Genomic DNA, 10,415 nt, shown 5'->3' on the forward strand with positions numbered 1-10,415 from the left:
TCTGTATTCTTGGTATAGCAGCAGTGGAGTTGGTATTATTAACCAAGATTAGACTAATAATGAAAAAGGAAACAATTTAACATAATTGGGGTTTTTAGCCCTAACTACTTCATGAATATAGAGATAAAACAAAAAAAGACATTCTGCTTGTTGTGATGTCAACTTTAATGTACCCTTTCTGATTAACAAAATTAGGCAGCAGTTAAATAGTGATCAAATTAGTCTTTATTGGTTCATTATTTGTAAGAAACTGCCCGGAAATACAAGTGTTGGATCTTTTACCAGCAAAAAGTGACAGGTTTATTGCATGATTATTGATGTACGCAGCAGAGGGAGATAACATTCTGACACAAGCCCTTAAAAAAGGGTACTGCAATTTTGTTTAACCAAAATTCATATTTAACAAAAAATACGGTTTTCTGCAAAAATCTTATGCTACCACATGCAACCCCCTGTTACTTAAGTACATCCTGTTTGGGCACTTTTAAGTTTTTCCAACGCCTCAAAATTACTTTGTATTTCTCACTTTCAGTTTTGTCCCATAATTTTTTTAAGACTACCCGCATAACTACGGCAGTTCCTGTTTCTTTATCTTCGCCTACTATGAGATCCAGTGTGTCACCAACTTTCACCTGGAAACAGAAAGAGAAGATGAGTGATTATAAACATTCTCTGGGGAAAACAAATCCCCGCAATCTATATCCAATTTCATTTTTGTTCCTTTTTTTCCATTCAATATTCTTATCACACAGGAGAGGGGGAAGGCAGCCAATGCTAGACCCTGATAGATCCTCCAGCTATAAATTTCTAGGAAAGCTATGGCAATAAGCAATTAAATGGCCCATGACCTTCCCTGCCAAAAGTTTCACCCTTCCTATTACACAACCAACACCTAATCTGTGAAAAAGGTGTAATGTATGGGTTTTTTTCCTTAAGGGTGCTTCCCACCAATCTTTCTCTATCAACACAGACACAAACCAGCAAAATGCAAAGTTCTCACTCCTGTCTTTAAAACAATTTAAAGTGTTTTAAAGAACAGAGTGCTCACCAACTGCTTGTGCTCCTCTCAAAGGTCACAGAAGCAGCAACCTCTCAAAAACTAGCCTTAACTTTATGGGATCAGGAGTGAAAACTTCTCATCATACTGCCCTTTGATGACAGTAACTACCACCAAGGATCACCCTCACATAAAGAAAGGGTGGGTAGAAGTATGTTTGTCACCATTCTGGTGAGCTCTGCTGTCAAAAGCTTATGGCCTGCAACCCTTCTGGCTCTTCCCCTAACCGTGGTCCTGAGTGCTCTGTTACAGATGCAATAACCTTCCCTGAGTTACCTCACTTTCAAACCCTTTCTATCATCAAATTTTCTCTTTTTCTTTAATCATGTGCCTGCTTCACCAATATCTCAGATTTAATCATTCCTACTCTATCAACCTTGTGTATATACCATCACTTCTTTCAGCAACTTAAAATGTTCTGTCCTTGCTGCCTTCTCCTGACTTTCAGCCTTGGATTTGAATCTCCAACAACACAAGTCTCCTGTCTGCCTTAGGGAATAAGGTTTTACCAGGGGAATCATAGCCACAAACACCCCTCCAAAGCTGGAAGTGGTGTTAGCAATGCTATGCATTCACATTTGCAGAGTGATTTAGAGGGAGAAGGTAATGCCTTAACTATTTTCTTGTACTGTATTAAAAGGATTTAAATTTTAAAAAGTCTTACAGTTCTACTTTTCTTCCATAGTTTTTCTCCATTCAGCCTGAGTTCATTATTGTAGAATGCATCTTCTACTTTACTGAAGAAAAACAAGGTATTATTGCAGTTACAGCATGCAGCAAATAAAATGCAATTGCTTTTCTGCAGATACACACCACCAACATTCACATGCAAGGCACATTTCCACAACTCTAATTTATGCATAAAGGACACCTTTATTTATAAGGTCAGGACAGACCTGAACTGGAAGTAAAGAAAAAGTCTTTCACAAATATTAAATGAAATAACAGCACATAGTTGCTCTGTGCCAGAAAAGCTGTTTCTAAAGATGTCTCCTGAATACCCAATGAATAATGTACCCTTTCCTGCATCAGCCAGTTTAAGAATTTTTAAGTGATCAAGTTATACTAATATTCTGTTCTAACAACATTGAAATATAAGGCTTCTGTAGGTTGCATTAGATCAAACATGTGATACATTTATTGACTGCCCATTTACCTGTTGGACCTGGTACATTAGGTTTGTATTTACCATCACCTATTTCTCCAGCCATTAAGCAGCGCATTATTTTACTCCCTCAATCTCAAATTAGATCTTTTTGTATTACTCAGTACAGTATTTTGCGTTTTCTTCATTTTAAAAAAACAGTAACTGATAGAAAATGCCTCCTCAGCAATCTTAGAAATACTGCAGACAGGGAAAAGCAAAGTCAGGCTGTTTCAAGGGAGGTAAGGTGAAACAAACAGGAACGGCCATACCCTGTAAACATATATTTAGACAATTAAAACAGCTACACCAAAAGAAAATCCAAATACTGGGTTATTCCAGCAGTAAAAGGTTATCAAAAGTCGAATTTAAGATGCATGACATCTTTCTCATCAGCAAGTTGTTTCTTCTGTACTTACTTTCTCGCCATGTCTAGGCCAGCTTTTATGACCACATCATATCGAAGAGACTGCACTACTTTTTCGAGATCCTTGTAATCTTTTACTATGTTGGGGTCATTTTCAAATTCATCTTCCAAATCACTTTCATCTTCATCCTCTTCTTCCTCTTCTTCTTGAACAGTTTGTCTGCTCCTTCTAGAGCTTTTGTTACTTTTGTTCCGCAGAGAAAGTACTGAGATATACTCTGGAGAAAGTCTTAGTGCACTGAGTTTGACTGGGGAAAAACTGAAACATCTTCTGTAGTTTACTGTGCTTGCTTGACAGCTACATAATATGCTTCTCCTCCAAGTGGGATACAGTTTATTTGAGGGAAACTTCTCCCATAGTCCGAACCAGACATTTAGTTTTCTAAAAGCGGTGATGGGGAATCTGAAGCCAGTCATAGCATACCCTAAGATAAATCAAACATTCATATGTAAAAATGAGTAACTGCTTTGACTATTGGAAGGATTTCCCCACATATGGAATAATAGTTACTACAAAAAGATGATTATCTAGTTCCCTGTACAGCAGTGCATCACCTAAAAGCACAGGGTTTTAGATGGCTTTATGATGTGCCTTTCTCATACACCGTTCGCCATTACAAAGAGCTAAAACACCAGATGAGAAACAAACACAAAAAACCCCAGTGGAATACTCCATTCATAACTCCTTTGCTGGTGTTCAGTATTAAATGTCCAAACACATTGGTGGCACTTTCCTCCCTACATCCGAAATACAATTCACAAAACAAGCAGAAATTAAGTTAACCATGTCATAAAAAGCACAGGGAGATCTCTATCTACCATGAGTCATTCTCAAGTTCCTGAACACTGCAAGCAAGCAAACCCAGAAAAGCCGAAAGCTGCTTAACTTCAGTTTCTGCTCGGGCCACAACACTGCTATGTGGCAGAATGCTGCACAATGTCCCCTGTTTCTCCAAATGGTAACTGGCACCACGGTAGAGTTTGGGAGAAATAACGCAGCTCTGTGTACCGCAACAGGACAGACGTGCAAGCTCCCCGGCGCTGCTCCCCTCTGGAGCCATTCCTGGGACAAGTAAGGTGGAAACAACCCCCAAAACCCCAGATGTCTTTCAACGCTGTGAGAAAATGATTTACAGTCCTCGCTGGGTAAGGGTGCTGTGCTGGCTTTTATTACAGTCTTATTCCCATGGAAATACGTGTTTCTTCATGAGACTGGCGCTTTCCCCACACCCAAATGACCTCTGCTGAAATCTGAAATGAGGCGGTTTTTGTGGTTGCGGAAAAAGCCCTGATCAATCAGGGCAATTACTGGTCAAATAAAAATAACCACATCTCCTGTCTCTCTCTCTTTTTTTTTTTTTTTTTGGTATTTCAGTGTATGACATATAGTTTAAATTGTAGGATCCTCGCAGAAGACATTCGCCTCTCCTTAATTCGCAGACAAATTCCTAGAGCAGTTATTTGAACGTGTAAACAATTATTACTGCTTATTTTTAGCGCTCGACCTTAGTTTGTTCCCCGCTGGCAAGCGGGTACAAGCGGGCTAGGAGGGCCGTGAGCCCGTCCCGAAGGAAGGGCGCCCTCTCTCCCTCGTTAGAGCCCTCGGGCAGGCACAGCCTCACCCACCACCCCCCAGCCGGGCCGGCCCCTGACCCGCCGTCGGGGCGCTCGGGGCCCGAGCCCGGGCAGCTCCGCCTTCCCTGGCCTCTGCCCCGGGCGGACTGGGCCGCGCAGGCCTGACCGCCGCCGGGGGGCCCCGCCGGCCCCGCAGCGCCCCGGCCCCGCCACCCCGGAGCCGCGGCGCGCCCGCCCCGGCCCTGCCGAGGGGCGGCCCGGCGGCCGCGGGCCTTACCTGGATGCCACGGGCGCCTCAGGCCCCGCCGCCGCTGCCGTCCCCGCGCCGCCGCTCGCCGGCCGGAGGCGGAGCCGCCGCAGCCCGGGCTCGGCGCCCTCTGCCGGGGCCGGGGCCTGGCGGACCCGGGGTGGGACGGGGAGGGCGGGCGGCGCCGGGGCCGCTCACTTATCCGCCCTTGTGCCCATCGGTTTGGGAGTGGAGGTACCTCACACAGAATCACAGGATGGGTCACGTTGGAAGCGACCACAGTGGGTCATCTGGTCCTACCTCCCTGCTCAAGCAGGACCATCCTAGAGCACATGGCGCAGGACTGTGATCACAGGGTTCCTGAATATCTCCAGTGAGGGAGACCTCACAGCCTCCTGAGCAACCTGTTCAGTGCACGGTCACCTGCACACTCAAGCAGTTCTTCCTCATGTTCAGGTGGAACTTCCTGTGCATCAGTTTCTGCCATTGCCTCGTGTTCCAGTGGTTGGCACCACCGAGAGGAGCCCGGCTTCATCTTCTTGGCGGCACTCCTTTAGATATTTGGCGGTGTCTCTCCCCTTCTCCTCCCCGTGCCCGCCGGTTTGGGAGCAGAGGCCGGAGGGGGTTGGCAGAAAGGCGGAGGGCGGTGGGTACCCTGCTGTTCCCTCCCCAGCCCCGGGACGGGAGGGGCCCCCCGAGGAGCCCCCTGTGCTCCAGCCTCTGACCCCTCCTCGGCCAGGAGACCTGTCCAGCCACGGCTGCTCTCCCGCCCCACTGTCAAGCTTCCGAGCTGTTTCCCGTTTTAATTTTTCCGGTTTTCTAGCGATTTTTTTCCCCCTGTGTTTTCAGCCCCTCATGCTCCGCCCACATGCCTAAAAGAGAAAACGGTGGAAATGCTAGTTTCCCGACCACAGATCAGTTTGAAGGGCTTGGCCACCATGACAATCTGATCCCACTGTGGCCTGGGTTTCCCCTTATCTTTCTTTCCTTCACTTTACATCTCCCTCTTTCATTCCCCATCTCAATTACTGATGGTAATTCCTTCTCTTCAGTGTTCAGAAACTTGGTGCTTCTGAATGCTCTGATTGCTTAGCATTTGGGGAATTCTCTGTATCCTAACAGAATGGGTACAAAACGCAACCCTGCCAGATTGACAGCATCTTGCCCTGATGTAAATGGCTACACAAGGTCCGGGGTAATTCTGGCAGATGAAGAAGCTCCTCGGCCTTACAGTTCTGTTTTAAAATGCTGTTGACAGATCAATCATCCCTTGGAAGATTATTGGCAAATCTGAAAAGTGATCTGTGGAGCTACTGCTGCACAACAGCTGTGCAATGAGCACATTATAAGTGATTGGTTAATTTTACACCTATATAAACTTTGTCATAAAATGTTTGAATGGGAGGTTTTTATCTCAGGGGTATTTTGTAATGGAGCAAGTCATTGGCAAAGCTGTTTCCCCTCTCTAGAAACCTCACTGGGAAGGAAGCTGTGAATGTCTTTATGTCTTTGTTTTGAATGTTTCAGTGCCCAGTTATGAGAGATTCTGACCCATTTCAACTGGGAATATAAATGCTAACTTTTTAGCACTTTCCCCCTATATGTCTTAAAATACATACTTACTGAGGGGAAAAAAAAGGTTGATAAGAGTAACTTTCTTGCATTCATAGTGGCACATATTAAGTCAGAACAGAAATTAATATCTAGAACAGTGGGGCATCCCCGAGCAGACGTTACGTCCTCTATGGGGGAAAAAACTCCACACTGAAAATTGAACAAAAACCACTCCAAACCTAGTTTTCCATACGCCCCATTCTTTTCAGATCTCTTGAAGTTCAATTTGTCTCATATAGGATAAAAGCCATGATCTAACGTTGCTAAGAGCGAAGTTAGCTTACTCTTAGTAAAGAAAGGTTAATCAGGCCTTATATATTTTATTGTACCTTCATATTGAAAGGCAAGGTAAAGAACGTGCCTAAAATCACTCTGTCTTTTACATTTTCAAGTATGATGATAAAGTGGCATCTTACAAAAGCAGAAATTAATTAGCCACAGAGCAAATGTGACTTGGATGTCATGAACATGCATCTGATTTATCTCATCATTGCACAACCCCAAACAGGGACATCTTGCTTCATTTCCTAATCCAGCTATATGGGTGACTGTTCCAGTTGTACTAGTTAGAAGGTACATCATGTTACTATGTCTCAGTCATGAAAGCAGATGCTTACCGAGCAGTTGTTTTCAGGATTCATTCAGACCAGGACCAAAGAGGAACTTCTGTGTCCCATGGATCTTATTGTCAGATTGCCTCCATGCCACAGAGCGCAGAGGCCAGGAAACCCCTAGCACAAGATTTGTAGTTGTGTGAGGGCTTGGGAACTTCCAACATGAGCCAGTAAGTGCATTTTTTAATTAAAAAATGAAAAAAAAGAGTTAATAATCAATAATTCTTCTTTAATTATATGGAGCTGTAATTATAACCAAAACGTTTCGGCAGGGTGAAAACCTCAGCGTTAATTTTTCTCTTCTCCCAGTTTGCCATTAGATGGCAGCGAAAAGCTCCTCTCAAATCTGCCACGGGCTCAGGCTTCCTTCACAAGAAGCTTTGCTCAGCCACAGACCGGTCATATCTATCTCTGAGAAGAATGTTCTTTAAGCTGCTTTCAGGTCATTTGATTATTTTTTTCTTTTAAATCATATGACATCTCAGCAACATACAGTCGGAAGTTTCAGCTTTGGTAAGAAGCAGTGATCATTCATCTCTGGCAGATTAGTGGTGGTCTAACTTTTTTTTTTTTTTTTAATTAGTCTGACCAAAATGTATTCTTCTTCCCAGGGCTATTCTCATAGAATTGCTTCTTTTTTTTTTTTTTCTTTTTTTCAGTCAAGTCATCTCCTGTCTAGGAAGGGTAATTCTTCTCTTGTTTATAATTTGCCCATATAGTCTACTGTGCCAGTTTTTACTACAAAACAGTGTGCTTATTCTCTTTAGGATACCTTTAATGTATCCAGCCACTATATACACTGAAACTTGGCTCTGTTTCTCTCTACTTACCAAGTGTTTGTGTTGCCGTTTCACCTCTTGCAATAACAACCACATTATGAACTTCTGTCCATTTTCTCTTGCAACCGTGTTGGCATCCTGCACAAAGAATCCCTTTCCAGAAGCAAGCAAGATTTCACAAAGCACCTTTGACTGCAGCTTGCTTATTCCTTGAAAACACATCTTAGACATTAAAGATGGATAATTAATGGAGTAAGGTAAGATAGATGAGTTTCAGGTATTGTTTGGTATTTTTTTAAGTGATGGAGATATAGGCACTTGCTAAAGTAGTATTCTCTTTTTTTTTTCCTATCCTTTTCACTACCTGACTAATTTGGCTTTTGTCTGCCTGCTCTCTTTTACAGTAGAAGACCACATTGAGTCATAAGAAGAAAGAATATGGAGGTGGGAAGTGCAGACTGCTCTGATCAGCACTGCAGAAGCAACAGAGGACACCCTAATCAGTCAGAGCAGGGTGACCCACCTAAACCAGAAATACATAGCTGCTTTGCCATTGAAAACTGGTGTTACATCACTGGTTAAGCAAATGAAAGGAAAACAGTGAGTAACTTCCTTCAGTCAGTCTGGTTTAAATCCAGCTACACTAAAATTAAAGGCTCTGCAGTTCCACTGCTAATTCTTAATTTTCCCAATTTGGTGAGAGGTTTTCAATGAGATTTGTTTGGTTGTTATCCCCTCACTTTCTTGTTTGCCACTTCTCTAAAACATGATTTTCTTTTGTAGGAAAAGTTAATATACTGTTGCCTAAAAAGAGCTTAGAGACTTTCATTCATTTTGTAGTGAATGTGCTCAGGTCCTGCAGGTGTTGGTTGCTGCTCTAGGATTTATCTAGTTACCACTAACAGCAGGTGGCAAATAAAAAGGAAAAGCAATCAATTAAGCAGTCATTCTTTGAACCTTATTTATTAGCCATAAAACAACATAGTCCATGAGCAAATGTTAATTAGTTTGAATTATTTGTTTATTTCTGTGTTTCCTCTGTATTCTCCTCAGATTAATGACTTTAGTATTTAGGAAATAATGTTCTCTTCTGTAGTTGACAGTAAATAGTTCAATATATACACAGGAAAAAGGCTGTGCAAAGTACTTCAGCTTCCATTGTGACTAAGGAAAAAAGTTGTCTTGATTAGCATTTATAAACATTATTGCATTAGGAAAGAAAAAATGATCTGTCAGTGTCAATACACCTTTGAGATATATATATATATGTAAAGAAATAATGTAAATGAAGGTACAGTAGGGAGGGATAGAGTGTCAGAATAATCATATTACTTGGTGTCAAGGCTGTCTCATCCTTTCATGGTGTCCAGCTCCAGAGGTGTAAAAGATGTGTAAATTGCACAGTGGAAGATCTGGGATGATCTGTCTCCTATGGAAGTGTGTCCTTGCAACACCAGCTGTCTAAACTCTGTGTGTTCTCATCACTGTGTGACCACCCCTTTTCTACACCTCTCCTAAGGATACCCTGTGATACAGTGTTCACCATCTAAAAGATAGATGAAGTCTGGACACTCTCAGTGACACACGATACATGCTTTCATTAGTTCATCTATTCAAATCCTAGACTAGTCCCTTTTTCTATTGTGAAATGGGAAGAAGAGCTGATCTACCTTCTAGAATTTGGCCATTTATATACATTTTAATAATATTTGCTGCTATTTTGGCTTATAAAATAAACAGTTCCAACTTGATATCTTCCTGTTTATCAGATTTCTCGATGGTTCATTCTCATTATTTTGTTATCTCTGCCTGTCCCATACTCAAACTAGAAATTACCTAGAAAATGTTACAAAAGAATAAGCCTTTCAGGATGCTATCCAGCAGTCATGACTAGGACTGAATTCTGAAACTGAGTACTCTGTAAGGTAGCTTCTCTTTTCATATACACTATTTTTTGATAACTGTGTGTAAAAATCTGCCCTGTCAAGAGGCAAAGAGAAGGCAGCAAATAAAGATAAATAAATAAATAAATACAAACAACAAAAAAGCCACAAACAAACAAACAAAAACACAAAACCCAAAACCAAGCAAACAATAATAAAGAAAAAAGGGAACCAGAAGAATACTAGATTCAAATTGCAAAGTACAGATGTTCAACACTTCTCAAAAGAAGATAAAGGCTTCCATTGCTATCAGAAAAAAAAAAGCTTCATCTGCAGGGCTGAAAACATAGGTCTTGAAAAGTGGTGGTGGTTTAAATGACTAATAAGTATGCAGAGATTTTCAGTGTATGTTTTTGTTGGGAAAGAAGCACAATGAAGTAGCAGTATAGCAGGAGGATAACTAACTTTTTATCCATCGGTAAGAGAGGTAATGCAGAAAATCATATCCAGTGGGAGAAATCACAGGCTTACAGAGCTAGTGCTCAAGCTAATGCTGAGAAGAACTTGGTTGCATTACTTGCAATTACTAGTAAGTCTTATGATAGAATAAAAATTCAAGGAGATGGGAAAAGTGCTAACATTGCACTATTGCTCAAGACCTGGAGTGAGATAATCTCAAAATTGCATCAGACCCACAAGCATTATCAAGCTGATGAAGAAAAAAAAAAAGACAAATTTCTTTCTAAGCTGCATCAGCAGAGTTGTCGAATGCTGAACTCTCACCTTAAGTAGAGTGTGCTGCTTTGGGAAACATGGTCTAATGAAGACAGATTTGAGAGAATACAAAGGAAAATTACAAAAATGCATAGAAATCCTGGGGAGAAAGGTTGAAGGAACTGAATCTGTTCCTCAAAATACAGGAAAATATAGTGGCAAATGTCTGAGCTCATCATCAACGCTCTTGTGGTAGTCAGTGAAGAGATGTCGTCATCCTTCGGATGCGATTAATCTGTTTCAGATGTCTGTGTTGAAATGAGATGAATTACATCATAGAAGCACTTGTTTCCCTTCATCA

The 10,415-nt window shown here is 41.8% G+C and overlaps 1 protein-coding gene across 1 annotated transcript; it reads right to left on the reverse strand.

Annotated features, from left to right (window-relative positions):
• Positions 1-207: 207 nt before the first annotated feature.
• Positions 208-4,588, reverse strand: MTRES1 (mitochondrial transcription rescue factor 1). Its single transcript, XM_051792435.1, has 4 exons — positions 4,481-4,588; positions 2,621-3,053; positions 1,722-1,794; positions 208-632 (listed from the first exon to the last, which is right to left on the reverse strand). Exons 2-4 carry the CDS (start codon positions 3,043-3,045, stop codon positions 456-458), a joined length of 675 nt encoding a protein of 224 aa, XP_051648395.1. The 5' UTR covers positions 3,046-3,053; positions 4,481-4,588; the 3' UTR covers positions 208-455.
• Positions 4,589-10,415: the final 5,827 nt, after the last annotated feature.

The sequence above is a fragment of the Manacus candei genome, unplaced genomic scaffold, assembly GCF_025592945.1.
Source record: "Manacus candei isolate 608988 ecotype Guabito, Panama unplaced genomic scaffold, ASM2559294v1 h1tg000034l, whole genome shotgun sequence".
Lineage (NCBI taxonomy): Eukaryota > Metazoa > Chordata > Aves > Passeriformes > Pipridae > Manacus > Manacus candei.

What these genes read in the sequence shown, in the direction of transcription:
- MTRES1 (XM_051792435.1), bottom strand. Translation starts at nt 3,045, where the DNA reads ATGACTGGCTTCAGATTCCCCATCACCGCTTTTAGAAAACTAAATGTC. An exon ending in GGCCTAGACATGGCGAGAAA is followed by an intron (nt 1,795 to 2,620) that starts GTAAGTACAGAA and finishes GTTTTTCTTCAG; the next exon opens with TAAAGTAGAAGATGCATTCT. An exon ending in TATGGAAGAAAAGTAGAACT is followed by an intron (nt 633 to 1,721) that starts GTAAGACTTTTT and finishes TTCTGTTTCCAG; the next exon opens with GTGAAAGTTGGTGACACACT.